The 24,907-nt window shown below is 42.4% G+C and overlaps 1 protein-coding gene across 2 annotated transcripts; it reads right to left on the bottom strand.

Annotated features, from left to right (window-relative positions):
• Window positions 1-903: 903 nt before the first annotated feature.
• On the bottom strand, window positions 904-9,932 carry LOC125544539 (splicing factor SF3a60 homolog). 2 transcript variants are annotated; one of them, XM_087547434.1, is made up of 12 exons: window positions 9,536-9,932; window positions 8,997-9,107; window positions 8,347-8,451; window positions 7,498-7,640; window positions 5,287-5,383; window positions 4,372-4,533; window positions 4,222-4,293; window positions 4,021-4,134; window positions 3,324-3,401; window positions 3,120-3,237; window positions 1,874-1,986; window positions 904-1,265 (listed from the first exon to the last, which is right to left on the bottom strand). In XM_087547434.1, the coding sequence occupies exons 1-12, from the start codon at window positions 9,707-9,709 to the stop codon at window positions 1,119-1,121; spliced, it is 1,434 nt and encodes a 477-aa protein (XP_087403560.1). In that variant the 5' UTR covers window positions 9,710-9,932; the 3' UTR covers window positions 904-1,118. The 2 variants fall into 2 exon arrangements, with proteins under 2 accessions (XP_087403560.1, XP_048564224.1); XM_048708267.2 differs by having other exon boundaries at window positions 1,830-1,976; window positions 3,109-3,237; window positions 9,536-9,926.
• Window positions 9,933-24,907: the final 14,975 nt, after the last annotated feature.

Here is a 24,907-nt window from a genome sequence, read left to right on the forward strand (position 1 = left end):
CTACCTGGTCTGATTTGAACCATGAAACTGTTTATATTGAACAGTGAATTTATTTTTAAGCATAACCTATCCTGGTTTTTAAAAGTGATTTTGTAGTTCATGATTTTCAAATTTAAACGGAAAAATCATTGGTGCAGGAAAACTTTCGAAATGATAACCTGCAAAACTGGAAGACATGAGAATTCATTCTTTTTTTTTACTGGAGCAACATTGATTCTGCATATCATATGACTGAAATTTATTGTCTCGCACTCCCTCTGTAAACTAATATAAGAGCGTTTAGATTACTAAAATAGTTTACATCATTCTTTGGCACCAACCAATCGTTTCAGATTTTTTTTTGGGTCCCTTCTGAGACATAACCACTACTCGAACCTTAAGACCGGTTCTTACCTCTAGGGTCTAAATTTTTTGTGAAAGAATTCATGTACATGTACATGTGGCCATTTTTGCTTTGTACAATGCTGAAATGATGCAAAAACCACTTTCAAACACCTGCCTGGGGTTCAGCTTATTTTAGAAAATAAGGTACTCCCTCCATCCCATAATATAAGAACATTTTTCAATCTATGTTAGCTCGAAAAACGTTCTTACATTATGGGACAAAGGGAGTATAATACAAATGATTTCAAGCTTCAAAGGCTGAGACCAACCAAAACGCCATGGTTCAAGAATTTACCAGGCTTCTTAGAGAGAGAAAATGGGTACACTAAACCGCCTTTGCTTCCGTTTGCCTCAGTTTGCAGATTCATACTTCGATGCAGATTTATACTTCGATCGAACAGCACACAACTTTCAGCCCACCCCACTGAGCGCTTAAGCATCAAACTGTCACTGACTAAGATTGCTTTCTCCAGGTTGACACTATAAAGTAAGCATAATGAGATAGGAGATTTGGTCGAATAAACAAAGACCGCTGACTAAGATTGACCAGTAAAGCATAATATGCAATGCAACCCAAAGAAGGAAATTGTAACTCCGAGGTGCCATCTGGCTACATATAATGTAATCTAATAAAAAGTCACAACGACCATCAAGTTCAGCAGGTATCAATAGAACAGTAGACCAACGATTTTAGCGTCGAGTTCCTTCAAAGCACTAGAATCACATCCAGAATTCTATATCAGGCCTTGGCGCTGCAGATCAGTATAGGTCTTTTTGTTGTAGATGTTTCCATCCTTATCTTCATACTCTTCTTCCAAGTCTGGCCGCCACTTGTTCTGCCCTTGCTTTGCTTGTATTCTCTCCCAGAGTGTCGTCGCCTCCTGGAGATACAAATCAGAGATGTCAAAGCAACTTCGTGACGACCAAACAGAAACAGTACATGACACAGCACATGTTCAATATGATTCAGATCAACTTACGGGTCAAATTTAATGACATTTTCTCCTTTTTTCCTAATTTAACTTCTTTCAGCAATTATGACCACACTCGACAATAATTTATCTCTCTTAGTCCGAGACATTAATACAATGGACACCATGGTCTCCCTCTATTAATATCTCGGTTTCATGACTTCTATCCATGTGACTAACCAAAGTATGGCTTACAAATTATTCAAACATGGGGGATGCTTCATAAACCCTAAACATGGTATAGTGTTCATGTATCCTTGAGGAAAGTTAAACTCAACTTCAAATTACTGTTTATTCCAACATTATGAAGTTGGAAAATATGAAGCAAGCAAAAGGCATGACTATCAGTTTAAAAAAACTAAGTTACAGGCACTTGCTCACAATGTACACGACCCTGAGCCCGAGAAGAATATTTTGCAAACATTATCCTAAAGACAGGACACAAACAAGACAACAGTAAAACGGCAGGTGTACCTTGATGGATGTAATTTCATTGAAGTTCTTAGTATTAGGAATGCCAAGGCATCGCATCCCATGCTGATGGCGCCACTCCTTGAAATGGCGCTCATAAGCCCTTCGCCCCCAGTAACTGTGGTTACCACATATTTCACACTTGAATTCCTGACAAGAAATAGTTAAAACATTAGAAGTCTAGTACCAAATTTGATGCTGATATCTGGGCATATAATAGAAATGATGCTATCGATGTTCAAGTCGAGTCTAATATTTGAAAACAAGTAAAACACAATAACTAGATGAAACTATGTGCAAGCTATCAAACATTAAAATTTAGCATTCGTTTTTGGAAACATACCATTCTGTAGCTCCAAACATCATATTGATAGTAGTATTAAAGAAAGATAAAATCATAAAAATGTGAGCCTTTATTTGTTGGTCGACAGTTCCTCAAATTACAGAACATATATAAGTAGTTGACACCCAGCAAAGCTGATCCAAGATCAAGTAGTTGAGATCGGTCCTCGCCTGGACCGATGTTGGACGGCCGACCGCCTCGCCCGCCGTGGCCTGCAACACCCCGCACGATGCCCCCTCTGCGACCAGGCCCCCGAGACCATGCACCACCTCACCCTTGCCTGCCCCTTCGCCAGGCAGATCTGGCACGAGGTGCTGCACTGGCTCAGACTCTCCTGCGCCCCGCCCGACAGCGAGACTTCCCTACTGTAATTCCCTCCTAGGAGGATTGTAACCGAAACTTCATTTCTTTCCAAAGCAATGAAATGCAAGCTCTTCTTGCGTTTTCTCGAAAAAAAAGTAGTTGATATAAATAATATAGGCACATTTGGTTCGCTACCACACATTGCCACATCTAACAGTGTCAAACTGTGGCAAGCCACAAAATTGTGGCTAACAAATTGATGGCCATCTCTTGAGCAATGTTTGGCTAGAAATGTGCCACTGAATGTGGGGTTACAAGACTAAGAAAGTATGGCATGACAAGAGTTTGGCAATGAAGCCATACTAGCCTAACTAGGTTAACTTACATGCAGCATGTCGTGGTATACAACCGTACATGCCCTATACAGGTTGCCACTGCCCATCAGTCAATTAATTGGCGGTCACAAACATTAGGTGACTATCTATACATTCATGTAGGAAGAACATGTAATAAAATGACATGGAAATATTCAGCAAAACAGCAAGATGAGCTATTGACGTAGACTGAAGGCAAAAAAAAGTATGGATAAATGATACTGACTAATTAAGCTGTTAGCGATAAGATAAGGCCGGTTACCTGACCAAGACCGTGAAGCTTATAGAGCCAATAAGGGATAGGTTTCCCGTCCCAGCCCATTGGTAACTTGAGGGGGTTGTAGATTTGTTGGTCTTCATCATCACTTTCACTATCAGCTTGCACTTCTTCCTATAAGAAGTCACAGAAGATAGAAGTTCAGATAAACAGACAGAAGAAAATGTAAGTAAGTTGAAGTTAAGGGAGAAACTAAGTACCTCTTCCCGCTCTGCTTCCATTTCTTCATAGGTCAAGGTCAGCTTCTTCTCCGCGTTTTCCTTTGTTCTTACAATGACCTGCACACAAAAAAAAAAGATAGACATAAAAAATTAAAAAACATGTCGTGAACAATGCTGATGACCCGTAGTCCTACCAAGATAAAAGGGAACTTTGTAAACTATACCACGAAAAGTAGATCATGCTAGAATTCCATACACATGGAAACACTGATTTGAAATCTAGGAGCTTCTGGTTCACCAATGATCACTTTCGTGGGGAACATGATAGAAAAGGTGCATCATGGCATTGGTGGCAGCAGGACTCAGGCGATGGCAACTTTTGCTATTGTCTTCATTATAGATGTTGTTCAATCATTTTGTTCACTTGCTAAGTTGCTATATACATCATGCCGAGGATCACTTTTAGATAGGTTGATAAATGTTGAGATTCTAGGGTAAGTTAGGATATAATGGTCCCAGTACTTCTATTCACGACCATCCTACATTCCTAACCTATGCACAAATAAACCAAAAGATGGCTCATTACATGGTGGGAGCATCTGCAAGGGATATTAGCCTATCCTAGCACAAGGCCATTCCTCAAGCTGTGATTATGACCTTACTAACCGACCCATGCTGAAATGGATAATTGACTGCACATGTTACTGCACAACACATAAAAGGAATAAGAGCTGACCTCATCGAGAATCTCACATAAGCGCTTCATCTTCATTTCAGTCAAAGCAATTTCCTTCTTCAAATCATCACCTTTGGCAAAATGCTTACGATCCAGTTTTTCCAAGGGTGTATGCTGCAAAAGTATGGCCAATGATAATAAATTTAGGACTGATAAATAGCCATAAAAACAATAAAATTAGCAACAGCCTTTGGTAGTCACCTTCAGCAAGAAAAGCCGCTCAGCACGCTGTTGAACAGTGCCGCCACCCTTCAATCCACGAGCAGTTAAAGCCTGAAAAAAAATGTTATTACATAAGGCCATTTCAAGTACGAAGTAAAATAGAACCTGAACTATGTTACAAGATCAAACCTCCTTCAACTTTTCCGGACCAAGCTCTACAAGCTCTTCAACAGTACTGTAGTAATCAAGGTCTACTGCAGACTCTTGCAACACAGATTCTTTCTCTGTGCCCTTATTCTCCCATCCAGGAACTTCGCCATTGGTCCACTGTTCTTCAAACTCACTTTCCAACTGCACAAGTATAGATACTATTTGCTTGTCAGTTGTCACTTATCAGTTATCATAGAAGTGCGAACCTATATGTGGATGATAGTGGTTCTTTCTAGCTCTATGTTAAACTTGTATCATAGAAGTGCAAACCTATATGTGGATGATAGTGGTTCTTTCTAGCTCTATGTTAAACTTGTATCATAGAAGTGCAAACCTATATGTGGATGATAGTGGTTCTTTCTAGCTCTATGTTAAACTTGTATTCTCAACCCACCACCAGCAATGCTACAATTAATCATAACAGTGATAGATAATGGGTGAGATCTGCTTAAAAGTATTCCTCCGTCCACGGTCTGCTTAAAAGTATTACCTCCGTCCACGAATAAGTGTACATATAGAAATTTTAGGACAGAATATGAAGCGAACTAGAAAATGCATTGGAAAGATGCAAGGCACCATCTCTCTCCTCTTCAATTACCCCACCCCCAATGAGCTAAGTGCATGTAGAAAGTGAGGAGACCATGCGTTGAATGTTATTGGTCTTGATTACCGTGTGATGAGAGAGAAGCATCTTTTTCTACTTTATTGAAAGTGCATTGGGAAGATAGAAGTACACTCTTTTGTGGACAAAATTTGAATGCCAAACGTACATATTCATGGACGGAGGGAATATATAACAAGTCTCAAGTAATGCACTATGTCATCACATAAGCAGGTGTGAGCACAGACCACAGAAGAAAGACAGTATACTTGAATGTACACAAGAGGATTGACCTTTGTAAAAATCTTCTCAATATCTTGCAACGGTTCTGTACGATACAGAAATGACATCAGATATTCCAAAATATGCTCCAAATATTCTTTGTAAGGCCTGCGAAATTGAAGAAAATGGAAGATAAATCATCTTTACAGAAATGTATGGACTTCAAAAATATATGGTTGACCAAACAAATGTTAGACATGTTAATAGTAAATTTTAGTTAATCCCATATACTTGAATACAGATCTTACTACGACCCCACCACTCTAGTAATTACCTGTTATGTTAAATGAACACGGTATTCTTAGTTTAATAAACAGATTGCAGTGGAAAAGAGGGAATTCAGGGACAACGGACAAAACTAATACTCCCTCCGTTCCAGAATACTCCCTCCATTCCTAAATATAGTGTGCGCTTTGTTCAGTTCTAATACCAATGTGTGTGCTGGCACTTGTACTTTGGACAAATATAACCCTCCACCAACTCTGTCTCTGGCCCATGTGCACGTCGCCTCTGCCACTCTGCTAGCGACCTGCCCCACCCACACCGCTCAGCCATTTTCCTCTCCCCATCTCATTTCTCTCTAGTTCTTCACCCAGCAATGGCAGAGTTAGATTTAAAGAGCCAAATCAACTGGGAAGATGTCCAAGAAGATTACACCGGTCTTGCCGGAGAGCTAGACTACGATCTGGAGCTGATCGTTTCGGATGAAGTGAAGGCGCCCTCTCTCTCCTTGCTGCAGTTCATTTTTTTTGTTGGAGTTCTCGTCTCGGATGTGTATGCTGAAGCTGAGCCCCCGCGCGTACTGGAACTCGGAGAAGGAAATCAAAGCGCCGGCCACCGCAAGCATGCACTTGAAGTTGGAGAAGGAAGCGGCAGCATGTTGTTGCGGCTCGGTCTTGTCGGCGGCCTGGCCTTGCATCTTGGTGTTGCTAATCGTGGACACGGAGAAGGCCATGGTCGCGGAGACGCCAGCCACGGTCATGGAGACGCCAGCCATGGTCATGGACACGCCGGCTGCGGAGACGCCGGATGCGGTCATGGCCGGCGCGAATGCGGACGGGCGGGGATCGTTGGGGAGGTCAGGAGGTGGGAGGCCGGAGCGGATCGAGGTGAGCAGGGAGGTCAGGAAAAGCGGCGACAGGAAAGAGACAAGGGGGAGAGAGAGACGATGGAGCTATGCGGTGGGGTGGGGCTTTGGCTGTTCGGTGGGAGGGCAGTTTTGTCCAAAGTCGCTCGTCGCGAGAGATACGCACTACATTGCGGAATTTCTCTAGAAAGCTTATGCGCACTAGATTTAGGAACAGAGGGAGTATAATGTGTATCGATTTCCGTGCAAGTCAACCATTTGAATGTTTGACCAAGATTATAGAATAAAATAACAACATCTTCAATACCTAATAGATAAAATATGAAACTACTTTTCATGATGGATCAAATGATATAAATTTCATATTGTGGATATTGATATATTTTTCTAAAAACTCGGTCAAACATGCACTCGTTTGGCTTTTGAAAAACAAATACACCTTATATAAAGGAACGGAGGGAGTACTTGTGGGTAACTTGAGATTCATGCACAACCTATATCTCCTTGTATATTAGAGATTCCAGCTCCATGCAAAGGGAAGGGGAATCCTAACATGACTAATCCTGACCTGATAAGAACCTATCAATCTGGTATTCAGCACATCAGGATGAAGAAGTGGTGTGGCAATTCCATCGTGAGTGGCATCCAGCAAGAAGGTAGTAGGCTTGGCTGGAGCTAGAGGTACAAGGGTGATCCCGTCCAGTGTGGGGAACATCATTGGCGCAAGTTAATTTGGAGGAGGTTTGGATGGAAAGAGGCAGTAGGTGACTCAAGTACAACCTAGAAATTGGGTGAATGGGGCTAACGTTACTTTGTGTCATGAGCTTTTCATCATGGGCACTGGTATTCGACGGGGTTGTTACTGCATGCGACAGATTTTTCGGATTTCCATTTCCTTAGTTTATAGCATCCATCACGTGATTATTTTGTTGCTACCATACCGAATACCAATAAAACTGGATTGGCTGGGAAGGTATGCCTTTCGGGGTTCCATTTGGTCGGGAATTGGCCATTCTAGTTCTAACCAACACAAGATGAAATCAAGGGAAATATATCTAAGATGGATGTAGAATTTTGAGATAAGCTCGCGCCAGGAGATATGTTATTGGTCTTAGAGAAAATGCTGATAACATACCTGGTAGCTTTTAGATTATGTGCGATTTTTTCAGTCTGAGCAAAAGTGCCAACGTATGCTGAGTATTCCATTAGTGATCCAAACTTGGAATTTATGAACTCGTTGTAGAGCTCATGTAGGTCCAAGTACCGGCCAAATGCTTCCTATCAAAACACAGCGCAAGAACATTAGCAAACTTAAAAGTGACTGCGATTAGAACAGCATATAAATATAAAAAACACCAACGGGATGAACGTGCAATGTGGATTAGAACTACATGATAATGCAAACAGTAACAATAAATGAGCAGTAATTGGTTCTCAAGTTATCAAGCTCCATCTAGTATCTTGTCATTAACCTAAATCTTACCATGCATAGCACCGTGATCCTACAAGAGGAATCAAATAACCCTGCAGAAATTAAAATACACGTATCACAATAGAGATACCCTCGAGTTCAAGACTGCTGCAGTAAAATGGAAAACAAGGCTGCTACTTGACGCTAAAATGTTCTTAGCAGACATTATTGATGATTTACCCCAACTTTGCCACTTAATATAATCAGCTAAGTAGTTCTTAGCAGAGACTTTATGGATGATTTACACCAACGTTGGCACTTAATAATCAGCTAAGTATGCCAGAACGAAGCAGTGCCAGACAATTTAGAAAAAGGCGTCCAGATGAGGTTGCCATGAATTTCACTTCTCAAAAAAGGAATATATAAACATAGGTAAGTAAAGAAAATCAAGTAAACATGGCTTAGGATAATCAAGTAAAGAAAATCAGATCAACCACAACATGGCTTAGGATAAAACAGTGCGCAAATCATCGCAACCAGGATTATCTAAGTGAAAATTATACTGGACAGTACCTCGCCAGTGAATTCAATAGCTGGTTCCTCCTTTAGTAGCTCCTCATAATCATCAGTTTCACTGACGAAACGGGCAGAGTGATTCCGTCTATGGTAATCACGAATCTGCAAGCATGCAACAAACTGTAAATGAAAGAATAATCACCACTGAAGAAACAGTATAAGTTCAAGTTTTCCGATAACACTCAGTTCTGATCTGCCTCACGTGTGTCAACCAGATGGTCATGGTTGAGATGAAGTGCAGGATAACATAACCGGAAAATTCACCAGTGTGTATGTAGTGTAATTTCCAAGTAGGATTGCTAGAAAACATGTTCTAATCTTATTATTTGGCTTTCTGAGGGTTGTCATGTCGTCAAGAAAATCTAGATAGTCACTGAATAACTTGGTTTCCTATCATCCAAATTTTGGTGCGAGGGTCCGAGATCAAATTATTGAAAAGAACTACACCCTCCGTGTACTAAATTAGAGACACTTAATATGGAACGGAGGGAGTACCAACTAAACAACGATAGCATGGAATGCTTGTCAGTGCATGAACTGCAGCATCCACCGCCTGGCTAGCATTTTGCCACTTTTAACTGTCTGATTCCATGGCGTGCTTAAGTGATTCTTGGGCAGAGTCAGACAAGCTAGAGTTGATTATTTACCTCTTTCAGCCTTTCATAGTACTTGGGGAAGATGTCACTTTGCACCGGCGCGGTAAGATGGGTGGAGATCTCATCCTTCCTAGCACCGTCCTTGTCTTCATAGATTTCCACCTAATTAGTCATATTAGCAAAAATCGCATTAGAAAGAAAAACAGACGATTCCCAAAACAACAAAAACGGGGAAATAGAAGCACGAAAATAGAAGTCCTAAGATAATCCAATGAGTTTATCTACCCTCGCCCGTATATTATAAAAATAAGGCCGAGAAATCAATTTATCTAGCTAGAGTTCGGAATTCCCCAGAATTAGCATGGGTCGACCAACGCCAAACCATAACAGGTGGAGCTAACACACAGGCAACCCTAGGCATCTCAATTCAAGATGTCGCAAATGACATGGAACAAAACCAATCCTAACCAACAGAAAGCAGAGATGCGACACGGCCAAGCTCTGGCCACGGCAGACAAGCATTGTACGAAAGCTACAGCCACTAAAATCAGGCACGAAACCCTAGATAGACAGGAGGAGGAGGAGCTTACCAGCTTGTCGGACGTGGAGACGACGAGATCGAGCATGTGACGGACGCGGTGGGACTGGAAGAGGCGGTCGCGGGCGTTGGCCGGGTCGCGCTGGAGCTCGCGCACCGCCAGGCGCTCCAACCGCTCGAGGTCCTCGTGCGCCGCCCGCGTGGCCTCCAGCACAGACGACGCCATGGCTGCCGCTTCAGGTAGGGCGCCCTAGCCCTCTCCTCTGCTGGTACCCCGTGTGGTACCAACAGAGCCCGGGGGTCACGCTGCGCCGCAGTGAGTCTGGGAGCGGCGAGGGGAAGTCGGGAGGGGAGAGCGTCGTGGCTAGGGTTTTGAGATTTCGCGGCCAGGGACCGACTGTCGGGAAGACGAGCGGAGAGGAACCGGCTCGGGTAAATCGGGTTCGTCTATTTCTCCCTCGTAGCGAGAGGGAGCGAGCGCTCGCTCAAGTTTTTCGCCGTCGTGCCGCTCGCGTGCTGGGCCGGCCCATCAGTTACCCTGTACCCGATTTTTTCCTGCGATCTGCGTAACTTTCACTCATTTTGCTCCGGTAGGGACTGTTTGGTTTATGCCTCAATTAGTCGCACCAAAATTTTGGTATGATCAATTTTTTGGCAAGTCATTGTTGTTTGGTTGCCATTGTATCATCCAGAAGTATGTCAAAATAGCCCTTTATTTGGTTTGCAACCATTCGTGACTTGATGATTAAAACATTTTTTGCAAAATTATTAATTTAAATTAAGATGTTGTTCCCTGTAAAAATTCTAAGATGCACCCAACAGAAAAAAAAAACAGAAATGTCACGCGATTGTTGTAGCCTGCAAAGTGTTATTCGTGGATAGTTGCATCACTGCATGCACTTGCTTAATTGCGGGAGGACCCACCAGTTAATTACTACCTAACGGAATCAAAACAGCTTTGCATGCACCGATCCGACTTAGTCCATGTTTGGTTCATAAGTCTTAGGACTTTTTTAGTCCCAACTTATAAGTCACAAGTCTCTAAAAAGTCCCTACATGTTTGGTTCCTGAGACTTAACATGGACTAAAAGACCATATTACAATTATAAGTCCCTCCTTGAGAGTCTTATTTCATAAGTTCCAAATGCTCACTTTAAGTCCCTATAAGTCCCTCATGTTTGGTTTAGATGAGACTTATAGAGACTTATTTAAGTCCCTAAATTAATAAGTCCCTGGAAACAAACACCCTCTTAGGGATAGCTTAGCTATCACGCCAAAAAATTGGCGAAGGTTTTCCACGCCACGATTTTGCCCGCGCGTTGGCGGAAATTATGTGGGCGGACGACGAGCGCACGGGGCGAGCCAACTTTTTGGTACTGATCCAAACAACCACCAAATATCATGGGCTAGCCAATGTTTTGGTATGGTCACTGTTGGTTGCAATCCAAACAGATCCGTAATTCATATTAGAATCTCTAAAAAGACTTGTATTTAGAAACAGAGGGAGTACGATTTAAGTTCTCTGCCCGAAGATATTTTTTTTATCATTGATTCATACCTTCCATTGATTCCTTTGTTGATATCTCGAACCACCTGTTTCGAGTCACATGCAATAACGAAGTTTTGAAGTAGGAGATCTTCAGCCGGTGAGAGAGCCTCACGACAAGTGATCGCCTCGAGAGTTGCAACGTCGTGCACGCCTAACATGACCAACGTCGAGCTGCCAATATATTCAACCCGTTCATCAGGACAGATTGCGGTTGCCATTCCTCCCCTCTGATTTCTTTCTACAGTTGCGTCCACACGATTTTTTGTAAAACCCCTAGGGGGTGCTTTTGGCCGAGTTACTCTTGAAGCGGTTGTACTAACTGTGGTTGCTCCAGTGCTCTTCTCCTTAGGGATATCCAAGTCTGAGATAAGCCTCTGGATGAATGCTAGTGTAGCTTGTGGGCTTTGAAATATCCCCTTGTGGATCGCCTGGCGTCTAGCCCACCACGATGCCCAAAGGGTTACTGCTAGCTTGATGAACGCCTCATGAAATAAGGAGTTCAGTATGGTGAAGAGCCATTGCTTCGTGTTTGGTTCAGTAGTTGCAATCAAATGACCTGCAAGTTCCTCATCGACGAGCGCCCAGATGCATCTCGATATGGTAAACTCTAACAATCAGTGCCGCCATGAATCAGGAGCACCACAAAGACCACATGCGCATGAAGGAGACATTTTTCGATGGGCTCGGACATCTTCGGTCGGGCTTTGAGGGTACTTGTAACACCCCATATGTAACTTTTCCCAATTTGGCAATATATCCATTTTGGTCTTCATCCAATTCCTTGGGTCTATCATGGTTGGCTTCTTTTTGTTTGCCTCTGTTTTGTTTCTTTATTGCATTGCTATGCCATCATCTTGTTGCATCATGGCCTCATCATGTGTTTGCATCGTGCTTGGTGTCATTTTGCATATCCCCATCATCATGTGCATCTTCATATTGTAGCATATTGCATTGTGGCATGTTTGGGATCCACGCTTCATCACTTTCCCCCTCATCACCACCTCTCCTTCTCTTTTCTTTCACTTTTGCAAGTGCACCTCTACCCTCCTTCATTAATGTTCATCTTTTCCCCAAAATTCTAGCATCATGCCCTAAACCTCTGTGCCAAGTTTCACCTATTTTGGAGTTGATTTGGTTAGGTTTTAAAATGACTCAAGTTTGAATTTAATTCAAACTTGAATTATTTTACTTCCTTTAAAAATCTCCAAACCAATTCTATTAAATAGGGCATAATTCCATGAGCTTGGGGATATTTTACTATTCTCAGATTCTTCTTCTAGCCCCCTGCACTTTTTCTTTTAGTTTTCTGTTTGAGGAAAATGATTAAGGGAAAAGAGAGAGGGGCAGCGCAGCAGCAGACACCTGGGCCTCGGCCTCCAGGCCGGCCCAGCAGCGCGCGCGCCAGCCCACCCGCGCGATGCCTCCGCCTTTTCTCACCAACGCACCCTCTCACCCCCCGCTGCTTCGCGACCACGTGGCCAAGCTGGCCCCAGCCGTCAGCGACTGCCCTGTAGCCCGCACCCACCTTTTCCCTCTCCTCTCGCCTTCGCCATGGGGACCATGAGCACGAGCGTGACGGTGTGCTCCGTCCCGTCGCCCTAGCCCCCTACTTAACGCCTCTCCTTGCCCAACCACTTCCTAGGGTTCCCCTCTTCCTTCCCCCGCCGCCGTTGGGCGTTTAGACCACCAGATCCATCGCGCCACCACCGTCCCGAGCGCACCCGAGCGCACGGCCTCGTCGCCGGCGTGCTCACCGTCGACCTCCGCCTCGCGAACCGTGTCCTTCTTCTTCCCCGTCGTCGTCTACCTCCACGACGTCGACTACGTGGAGCCGAGGGCCACGTCCGCGTCGTCTTCTTCCTTGTCTTCGACTCCGGCCACCGCAGCTGTTTGATCACCCTCACCGTCGACTCCGTCCACCTCCCGATCAGCCGAGGCCACCGCCGTGATCGTGGTGAGCAGCCGCGTCACCCCGCCCTTCTTTCCCCTTCATTCGCTCGCTCTAGCATCCCTAGCCGCGCACGCCCGAACGCCTCTCCGTCGGACCTCGTCGCCGGCGAGGACCCCGACCCTCGTAGCGCTCTCGCTCTTGCCCGTCTACGACGTTGATACGTCTCCAACGTATCTATAATTTTTGATTGCTCCATGCTATATTATCTACTGTTTTGGATGTTTATGGATTTTATTATACACTTTTATATCATTTTTGGGACTAACCTATTAACCCAGAGCCCAGTGCCAGTTTCTGTTTTTACCTTGTTTTAGGGTTTTGAAGAAAAGAAAAATCAAACGGAGTCCAATTGACCTGAAACTTCACGGAACTCATTTTTGGAACGAAAGAAGTCCAAAAGTCTTGGAGTGCACGTCAGGGGACCTTCGAGGAGGCCACGAGGTAGGGGGCACGCCAACCCCCCTAGGGCGCGCCCTCCACCCTCGTGGGCCCCTCGTGCCCCCCTGACGTACTTCTTCCGCCTATATATCTCCATATACCCTAAAAACATCGGAGGGCACAATAGATCGGGAGTTCCGCCGCTAGAAGCCTCCGTAGCCACCGAAAACCAATCTAGACCCATTTCGGCACCCTGTCGGAGGGGGGGAATCCCTCTCCGGTGGCCATCTTCATCATCCCGGTGCTCTCCATGACGAGGAGGGAGTAGTTCTCCCTCGGGGCTGAGGGTATGTACCAGTAGCTATGTGTTTGATCTCTCTCTCTCTCTCTCGTGTTCTTGAGGTGATACAATCTTGATGTATCGCGAGCTTTGCTATTATATTTGGATCCTATGATGTTTCTTCCCCCCTCCACTCTCTTGTAATGGATTGAGTTTCCCCTTTGAAGTTATCTTATCGGATTGAGTCTTTAAAGATTTGAGAACACTTGATGTATGTCTTGCCGTGCGTATCTGTGGTGACAATGGGATATCACGTGATTCACTTGATGTATGTTTTGATGATCAACTTGCGGCTTCCGCCCATGAACCTATGCATAGGGGTTGGCACACGTTTTTGTCGTGATTCTCCGGTAGGAACTTTGGGGCACTCTTTGAGGTTCTATGTGTTGGTTGAATAGATGAATCTGAGATTGTGTGATGCATATCGTATAATCATACCCACGGATACTTGAGGTGACATTGCAGTATCTAGGTGACATTAGGGTTTTGGTTGATTTGTGTCTTAAGGTGTTATTCTAGTACAAACTCTAGGGCTGTTTGTGACACTTATAGGAATAGCCCAACGGATTGATTGGAAAGAATAACTTTGAGGTGGTTTCGTACCCTACCATAATCTCCTCGTTCGTTCTCCACTATTAGTGACTTTGGAGTGACTCTTTGTTGCATGTTGAGGGATAGTTATGTGATCCAATTATGTTAGTATTGTTGAGGGAACTTGCACTAGCGAAAATATGAACCCTAGGCCTTGTTTCAACGCATTGCAATACCGTTTACGCTCACTTTTATCATTAGTTACCTTACTGTTTTTATATTTTCAGAGTACAAAAACTATTATCTACTATCCATATACCACTTGTATCACCATCTCTTCGCCGAACTAGTGCACCTATACAATTTACCATTGTATTGGGTGTGTTGGGGACACAAGAGACCTTTGTTATTTGGTTGCAGGGTTGCTTGAGAGAGACCATCTTCATCCTACGCCTCCTACGGATTGATAAACCTTAGGTCATCCACTTGAGGGAAATTTGCTACTGTCCTACAAACCTTTGCACTTGGAGGTCCAACAACGTCTACAATAAGAAGGTCGTGTAGTGGACATCAAGCTCTTTTCTGGCGCCGTTGCCGGAGAGGTGAGTGCTTGAAGGTATATCTTTAGATCTTGCAATCGAGTCTTTTAGTTTCTTGTTTTATCACTAGTTTAGTTTATAAAAGAAAACTATAAAAAAAATGGAATTGAGTTTGTCTCATACGCTTCACATTTTCAATATCTTTCATAAGTATGATGGAAAGGAAAATTGTGCTCAAGTGCTAGAAGAAGAAATCTATAAAATGTTTGGCACTAAATCTTTGAATGATGAGCATGATTGCAATGTTGTTAGTACGAATTCTTTGAATATCCATGATACTAATGATGATTGCACTAGTTATGATGTTTCCTATAAACATGTCAATTTTTGTGGAGTACATTGGGTTTGTACGAACACACCAAATAGGGAAGATAGATATTGCAAGAGCCATACGCATTTAGAAACTAAATGGTTGCAAGAAAGGCTAGATGATTGTGCTGAAAATTTATATTTTCTTAGCCGTACTTGTGAACTTTGAAGTGAGCATGATCATTTCAATACCCAATGCAAATTGTTTCATGATCGTATCGTGTCCAAAAATTGTGATGACTTGATTTCCCTTGCACATCATAATGAACTTAGTTTGCTCTTGGGTTATGAAGAAATGAAACGTATAACTAAGGATATTCCAAAATTTGCCCTTGATAGAGTTCTTCATTTTGATCTAGAGGAAATTTATATGTATTGTGCGGTGAATTGTATTGAAAATCCTTATATTGCCAAATGCATAAAGAAAAGAAAACAAATAGAAGATGAAGAGAATACTAATGAAAGGGAAGAGACTTCCCAATATCCTCCTATTATTTCTTATGATGAATCAGGTAACGAGGAGGAACCTCCTATTCAACCAATCTCATTAATAAGGAGCTCCAAAAAGAGTATTGAACCCACACATGATGTGGTGAAGAAGAAGAAAAGAAAAACGAAGAGAGGTAAAAAGACATCTCTCCCAAATAGTTATGCTCCTATTACTATTGTGCCTCATGAAAATATAATTGTGGAAGATAATGATACTTATTATGGTCTTGAAAATCTTTTTGGCACTTGCTTGGAAGAATATGATAATTGCTATACTATTGGTGTTATCCATACTATTAATGATGAGAGTGATTATGCTTATGATATGAAAAGGCCCAAGCTTGGGGATGCTATGTTTGATGAAGATGATGTTTTTGAGAATATATTTGCTGCAATTAATGTTTGTCCCAAGCTTGGGGATGCTACGTTTAACGAAGATGATATTTTTAGTCTCCCAAGTTTTGATATGCAAATTTATAATGATGATAGCATGCCTCCTACTTATGATGATTATTGTGATGATACTTATGCTATAAAAAGTAGTGATTATATTTATAAAACTTGTCATGATTATGGTTACCCCTTTTCTGAACATTACTCTTTTAATGTGGAAACAATTTATAGTATTCGAGTTTCTTATGATACTCCCACTATTTCGAATGAGAATAGATTTGCTTATGTGGAGAGTAATAAAATTTCTATGCTCGTAGATCATGAAAAGAATGCTTTAGGTGCTGGTTATATTGTTGAATTCATTCATGATGCTACTGAAAATTATTATGAGGGAGGAATATATGCTTGTAGGAATTGCAATAATATCAAGTTTCCTCTCTATGTGCTTAAAGTTTTGAGGTTATGCTTGTTTTGCCCTCCTATGCTAGTTGATTATTGTTCCCATAAGTTGTTTGCTCACAAAATCCCTATGCATAGGAAGTATGTTAGGATTAAATGTGCTAGTCATATTCTTCATGATGCCCTATTTATGTTACAATTCTTATCTTTTATGTGAGCATCATTGAAATCATCATGCCTAGCTAGGGGCGTTAAACGATAGCGCTTGTTGGGAGTCAACCCAATTTTATTCTTGTTCCTTGCCTTTTGTTCCTGTTTAGTAATAAATAATTAATCTAGCCTCTGTTTAGATGTGGTTTTATGTTTTTAATTAGTGTTTGTGCCAAGTAGAACCTTTGGGAAGACTTGGGAGAAGTCTTGTTGATCATGTTGTAAAAAACAGAAACTTTAGCACTCACGAGAATTGCTGCCATGTTTATTTGGAGAGTGATATTTAGTTAATTATTTTTGCAGATGATTAATAGATAAATCCCTCAGGTCCAGAAATTTATTTGAGAATTTTATGAGTTCCATAAGTATACGTTTGATCCAGATTACTACAAACTGTTCTGTTTTTGACAGATTCTGTTTTTCATGTGTTGTTTACTTATTTTGATGAATCTATGGCTAGTAAAATAGTTTATAAACCATAGAGAAGTTGTAATACAGTAGGTTTAACACCAATATAAATAAAGAATGAGTTCATTATAATACCTTGAAGTGGTGATTTATTTTCTTATACTAACGGAGTTTACGAGTTTTCTGTTAAGTTTTGTGTTGTGAAGTTTTCAAGTTTTGGGTAAGGATTCGATGGACTATGGAATAAGGAGTGGCAAGAGCCTAAGTTTGTGGATGACCAAGTCACCCCAAGGTAATATTCAAGGATAGCCAAGAGGCTAAGCTCGGGGCATCCCCTCTTTCGTCTTCGTTCATCGGTAACTTTACTTGGAGCTATATTTTTATTTACCACATGATATGTGTTTTGCTTGGAGCGTCATTTTATTTTATTTAATTTTGCTTGCTGTTTGAATAAAATACCAAAATCTAAAATTCTTAAATGTTAGAGAGTCTTCACATAGTTGCATAATTATTCAACTACTCATTGATCTTCACTTATATCTTTCGGAGTAGTTTGTCAATGCTCTAGTGCTTCACTTATATCTTTTAGAGCACGGTGGTAGTTTTATTTTGAAGAAATAGATGAACTCTCATGTTTCACTTAGATTATTTTTTAGAGTCTTAAATAGCATGGTAATTTGCTTAAAATCCTAATATGCTAGGTATTCGAGATTAGTAAAATTTTCTTATGAGTGTTTTGAATACTAAGAGAAGTTTGATGCTTGATGATTGTTTTGAGACATGGAGGTAATAATATCAAAGTCGTTCTAGTTGAGTAGTTGTGAATTTGAGAAATGCTTGTGTTGAATTTTGCAAGTCCCGTAGCATGCACGTATGGTAAACGTTATGCAAGAAATTTGAAACATGAGGTGTTATTTGATTGTCTTCCTTATGAGTGGCGGTCGGGGACGAGCGATGGTCTTTTCCTACCAATCTATCCCCCTAGGAGCATGTGCATAGTACCGAGGTTTTTGATGACTTGTAGATTTTTGCAATAAGTATGTGAGTTCTTTATGACTAATGTTGAGTCCATGGATTATACGCACTCTCACCCTTCCATCCTTGCTAGCCTCTTCGGTACCGTGCATTGCCCTTTCTCACATTGAGAGTTGGCGCAAACTTCGCCGGTGCATCCAAACCCCGTGATATGATACGCTCTTTCACACATAAACCTCCTTATATCTTCCTCAAAACAGCCACCATACCTACCTATTATGGCATTTCCATAGCCATTCCGAGATATATTGCCATGCAACTTTCCACCATTCCGTTTATCATGACACATTCATTATTGTCATATTGCTTAGCATGATCATGTAGTTGACATAGTATTTGTGGCAAAGCAACCGTTCATAATTCTTTCATACATGTCACTCTTGATTGATTGCATACCCCGGTACACCGCCGGAGGCATTCATATAGAGTCATCTTTGTTCTAGTATTGAGTTGTAATCATTGAGTTGTAAATAAATAGAAGTGTGATGATCATCATTTTCTAGAGCATTGTCCCAAGTGAGAAATAAAAAAAGAGAAAGGCATAAAAAAGAGAAGGCCCAAAAAAGAAAAAAAAAGAAAAAAAAGAGAAAAAGGCCATAAAAAGGAGAAGGCCCAAAAAATGAGAGAAAAGGAGAGGAGGGACATGCTACTATCCTTTTACCACACTTGTGCTTCAAAGTAGCACCATAATCTTCATGATAGAGAGTCTCTTGTTTTGTCACTTTCACATACTAGTGGGAATTTTTTATTATAGAACTTGGCTTGTATATTCCAACAATGGGCCTCCTCAAGTGCCCTAGGTCTTCGTGAGCAAGCAAGTTGGATGCACACCCACTTAGTTTCTTTTGTTGAGCTTTCATACATTTATAGCTTTAGTGCATCCGTTGCATGGCAATCCCTACTCCTTACATTAACATCAATCGATGGGCATCTCCATAGCTCATTAATTAGCCTCGTTGATGTGAGACTTTCTCCTTTTTGTCTTCTTCACATAACCCCCTCATTATTCTATTCCACCCATAGTGCTATATCCATGGCTCGCCCTCATGTATTGCATGAAAGTTTATAGGTTTGAGATTACTAAAGTATGAAACAATTGCTTGGCTTGTCATCGGGGTTGTGCATGATGAGAGCATTCTTGTGTGACGAAAATGGAGCATGACTAAACTATATGATTTTGTAGGGATGAACTTTCTTTGGCCATGTTATTTTGAGAAGACATAATTGCTTAGTTAGTATGCTTGAAGTATTATCATTTTTATGTCAATATGAACTTTTGTCCTGAATCTTTCGGATCTGAATATTCATGCCACAATTAAGAAGAATTACATTGAAATTATGCCAAGTAGCTCTCTGCATCAAAAATTCTGTTTTTATCATTTACCTACTCGAGGACGAGCAGGAATTAAGCTTGGGGATGCTGATACGTCTCCAATATATCTATAATTTTTGATTGCTCCATGCTATATTATCTACTGTTTTGGATGTTTATGGGTTTTATTATACACTTTTATATCATTTTTGGGACTAACATATTAACCCAGAGCCCAGTGCCAGTTTCTGTTTTTACCTTGTTTTAGGGTTTTGAAGAAAAGGAAAATCAAACGGAGTCCAATTGACCTGAAACTTCACGGAACTCATTTTTGGAACGAAAGAAGCCCAGAAGTCTTGGAGTGCACGTCAGGGGACCTTCGAGGAGGCCACGAGGTAGGGGGCGCGCCCTCCACCCTCGTGGGCCCCTCGTGCCCCCCTGACGTACTTCTTCCACCTATATATCTCCATATATCCTAAAAACATCGGAGGGCACAATAGATCGGGAGTTCCGCCGCCAGAAGCCTCCGTAGCCACCGAAAACCAATCTAGACCCATTCCGGCACCCTGCCGGAGGGGGGGAATCCCTCTCCGGTGGCCATCTTCATCATCCCGGTGCTCTCCATGACGAGGAGGGAGTAGTTCTCCCTCGGGGCTGAGGGTATGTACCAGTAGCTATGTGTTTGATCTCTCTCTCTCTCGTGTTCTTGAGGTGATACGATCTTGATGTATCGCGAGCTTTGCTATTATATTTGGATCCTGTGATGTTTCTTCCCCCCTCCACTCTCTTGTAATGGATTGAGTTTCCCCTTTGAAGTTATCTTATCGGATTGAGTCTTTAAAGATTTGAGAACACTTGATGTATGTCTTGCCGTGCATATCTGTGGTGACAATGGGATATCACGTGATTCACTTGATGTATGTTTTGGTGATCAACTTGCGGGTTCCGCCCATGAACCTATGCATAGGGGTTGGCACACGTTTTCGTCGTGATTCTCCGGTAGGAACTTTGGGGCACTCTTTGAGGTTCTATGTGTTGGTTGAATAGATGAATCTGAGATTGTGTGATGCATATCGTATAATCATACCCACGGATACTTGAGGTGACATTGCAGTATCTAGGTGACATTAGGGTTTTGGTTGATTTGTGTCTTAAGGTGTTATTCTAGTACGAACTCTAGGGCTGTTTGTGACACTTATAGGAATAGCCCAACGGATTGATTGGAAAGAATAACTTTGAGGTGGTTTCGTACCCTACCATAATCTCCTCGTTCGTTCTCCACTATTAGTGACTTTGGAGTGACTCTTTGTTGCATGTTGAGGGATAGTTATGTGATCCAATTATGTTAGTATTGTTGAGGGAACTTGCACTAGCGAAAGTATGAACCCTAGGCCTTGTTTCAACGCATTGCAATACCGTTTACGCTCACTTTTATCATTAGTTACCTTGCTATTTTTATATTTTCAGATTACAAAAACTATTATCTACTATCCATATACCACTTGTATCACCATCTCTTCACCGAACTAGTGCACCTATACAATTTACCATTGTATTGGGTGTGTTGGGGACACAAGAGACCTTTGTTATTTGGTTGCAGGGTTGCTTGAGAGAGACCATCTTCATCCTACGCCTCCTACGGATTGATAAACCTTAGGTCATCCACTTGAGGGAAATTTGCTACTGTCCTACAAACCTCTGCACTTGGAGGCCCAACAACGTCTACAAGAAGAAGGTTGTGTAGTAGACATCAGAAGTCGTGTGGCGAAGGGCCCGATGTCGCCGTTAGTTGTTAGGTTAGGCCGCTGCACCACCGTGCACGAGTGCGTCGTCGCCGCCCCTGCCGCATGTCGCCGGTGTTGCGTTCGTCGTCGTTAGGTGCTTCGAGTGCCAGGCGGGTGTGCGGGTTCTCCATGCGACCCCGTTGCGCGTCTTCGCCGCTCCTTTTGGCCACCGGAGCAACTCCGACGAGCCTTCCGCCACGTTCTGCCCGTCGCCGGTGACCTCCCCTATTCCTCTGCTCGGGCACCGTGTGGGACCTCGCGGGCCCCACCAGTCGGCCACACACAAGCCGGACCTACTGCTCAGCCTCTTAGGGGACCAGGTCCCACCTGTCATCCCCTCTCCCTTTATTTTTCTTTTTCTTTTCTTTTAAATTCCATGGATATTCCATTTCTAGATATGGAATCTTTCCATTTCGGGCTAGTCCATTTCTGGACATTTCCAGTTTTGGAAATTACCTGTTGTGTCAATTTCCATTTAGGGCAGTATTTCACTTATAGCATTTGTGATGATTTTTCTACAGTAACCTAGACATATTATATATGTTTTTGGGGTAGAAAAATCGCACCAATCCAGTGGTAGCATTAGTTTTTGCATTTGAGCAAGTTCATGACCATGTCATTTTACATCATGTTACTGTTTTGTCATTTCTGCGTGATTAAATTCAAACATGCTATGTGGTATTTTGGCACATGTGTAGCTTCCTTTTCATGTCTACTCCATGCTAGATTTTATTCCATGCCATAAAGTGCACTGTGATGAGTGCCACAAGCTTGCAAAGTTGCTATCATGAATTTGTTTCTGCCATACCATGATTTCTACATTGGTGCTATCATCAATTCTGTAACTCCTTGGAACTAGTTCAGTAAGGGAGTCTTGTTGCTTGCATTTAGTAATAGCATGCCATGCTCAAGTTTGCCATGATATGTTCTTGAAGCATATGGTTTACTATGCATAAACTTTGCTACCTGATGTTGTTTCTGTCATGCTCAGTGAATTTCTGCTAAGTCTGTTAAACTGTTGTCATCTGCATTTTTGCCATGTTGTTTTAGACTTGTTCTAGTGAGTTGTAGTAGTAGCTCATTGTTCATGATTTGTAGAGCTTCACATGTACTTCATTGCCATGTATTTTGTTTTCATGTTTGGGTGATGTAGCATGTTTAAACTATGCATCTAAGTGGCCATGTTGTTGTGTTAAGCAGATTGCATCATATTTTGTTTTGCTTGTCATTTGCAAATTGTGCATCCATTTCTGGTGATCTTCATATCGATTCCAACCGAAATCTCTCAACCTATCCAGTGGTATGCTTGGTTTGCCAAGCTAATGCCATGATAATCTTTCCCCTTCCGGAGTACCCATATGCATTGCACATCATATATTGCATCCAATGCCAGGTCTTGCATCATGTTGCTTGCGCATAGCACCGTGATTGATTGTTGCTCCCTTGCTTGTGTTCTTGCTTTGGGTAGAGCCGGGAGACTAGTTCGTGAATGAGGATCCTGTCGAGTACGTTTAGAGGACAAGCTTTCGACAACCCTGAGAACGTTGCAGGCAAGATGATCATTACCCCCAATATCACTTCTATCTTTGCTTGCTAGTTGTTCATTCTATCGCTATGTCGCGCTACCTACCACTTGTTTATAAAGCCTCCCTTATTGCCATGTCAAACCTCTAAACCACCTTCCTAGCAAACCGTTGTTTGGCTATGTTACCGCTTTTGCTCAGCCCCTCTTATAGCATTGCTAGTTGCAGGTGCAGTGCAGGTTGTTCCATGTTGGAACATGGATATGTTGGGATATCACAATATCTCTTATTTAATTAATGCATCTATGTACTTGGTAAAGGGTGGAAGGCTTGGCCTTTTGCCTGGTGTTTTGTTCCACTCTTGTCGCCTTAGTTTCCGTCATACCGGTGTTATGTTCCTTGAATTTTGCGTTCCTAACACGGTCGGGGTGTTATGGGCCCCCCTTGTCTCTTCGCCTAAAGTAAAGCTTTCCCGAGGAGATCCAACATTGGTTTTACCATTTGCCTAATAACAACTAAAATTTTGCATAGGGAGTAATTAACCCGAGGACTCTTAATCAACCCCCGGGCCAGTGCTCGCCATGAGTGTTGGTCCACCTACCTAGCAGTCGGCGGTGCCGCCCTTTGGCTATCGTCCACTTCGCATAGACGGATGAGTCTGTAGATAGAGAGCGTGCGACTCTGGACACGGATCTGACTCACCGGGAGATCTCCTTCGGATAGTTTTCCTTTCTTCGAAGAGCTTGTGCACCGGGATTCCGAGATTACTCGGGGTGTCCTGCGATGGAGGATTGTCTCCGCGGATCGTGATCTTGTCATGGGCTAAGTTGGGACACCCCTGCAGGGTTTAAACTTTCGAGAGTCGTGCCCGCGGTTATGTGGCAGATGGGAATTTGTTAATATCCAGTTGAAGATAACTTGACACTTGACTTAATTAAAATGCGCCAACCGCGTGTGTAACCGTGATGGTCTCTTTTCGACGAGGGTCGGGAAGTGCACACGATGGGGTTATGTTTGAACATAAGTAGTTCAGGATCACTTCTTGATCACTTCTAGCTCTGCGTCTGTTGCGTAGTTTCTCATCTTACTCTATACCCGTATGTTAGCCACCATATTTGCTTAGTGCTTGTTGCAACTCCATCATATGACCACATATTACATTTAAGCTTAAATAGTCTTGATATCGTGGGTTTTGAGATTGTTGAGTCCTCGTGACTCACCAAATACTACAAACACAGTTGCAGGTACCGATGAGACTAATGCAGGTGAACTCAAGTGGGAGTTCGACGAAGACCTTGGCCATTACTACGTTTCCTTTCCGGACGATCAGTAGTGGTGCCCAGTAGGGACGATCAGGACTTAGCATGGGTGGTTGTCTTTATTCGTTTGATTCCGTCTATAGACAGACTTTGTGATCTTCTTGAATGATTGTACAACTTGATGATATTGTGTGACATTGTGGCGATTGTAAGCCAAAGCTCGTATTCTATCTATTCAGTACATGAGATGAGCAAAGATACAACCACTCTTGCGACCATACCAATATGCGCTTATACCCCAAGTCGTGCCTCGACACGTATGGAGTATAGTCACATATTGGGCGTTACAGTACTGAAACTTTCCAGAGCATTTTCGAACCATGGGTGTCATTGACTGAAGTTGAAGATCCAACAGCTCCATCCAGACACGCCTCACGTCGTTTCCTTATTTCAACCAACATAGCATAGGCCGACTGCATGGAAAATATTCCATTCTTTTCGAAATTCCAAGCCCAAAAATCAGAGATGTTCCTTGTACAAAGAGGGATCCCTGGTATAGTGTATCAATTGAGGGAAAGGTTTGATTAACCCGATCCATGTTGTTGTTGTTGCGTCAAAAAGCTTAGACACGCGGACATGGTGGTTATCGATCAAGCAACCGTACGGGTGCATCATCTCATCCCTCGGAATCCAAATTGTTTGTCCATATGTTGGTCGAATCACTATTTCCAGTTCGTCTAATCAATCCTTGCCTCATCACTTCCTTCCCTTTGATGATTGCCCTCCATACTTGGTTAGGGTGGACACCCAGTTCCACACCAAGGAAGGATGATGAAGGTAAGCTTCTGTCTACATAAAACAGTCAACATCCACTAAAAACATAAAACGGTCAACACCAAAGACATCCCGCTGAAAACATTGCCAATCATGGTAGTTATTACTATAATGGTGCAAC

This window comes from Triticum urartu, chromosome 3A, assembly GCF_056163025.1.
Source record: "Triticum urartu cultivar PI428250 chromosome 3A, HENAU_Tu73, whole genome shotgun sequence".
In the NCBI taxonomy this organism is placed as follows: domain Eukaryota; kingdom Viridiplantae; phylum Streptophyta; class Magnoliopsida; order Poales; family Poaceae; genus Triticum; species Triticum urartu.

Coding starts and splice junctions, on each gene's coding strand:
- LOC125544539 (XM_048708267.2), bottom strand. CDS start 9,709: ATGGCGTCGTCTGTGCTGGAGGCCACGCGGGCGGCGCACGAGGACCTC. Junction 9,108..9,535: donor TCTCCACGTCCGACAAGCTG/GTAAGCTCCTCC, acceptor ATGACTAATTAG/GTGGAAATCTATGAAGACAA. Junction 7,641..8,346: donor CTATTGAATTCACTGGCGAG/GTACTGTCCAGT, acceptor GTGTTTTGATAG/GAAGCATTTGGCCGGTACTT.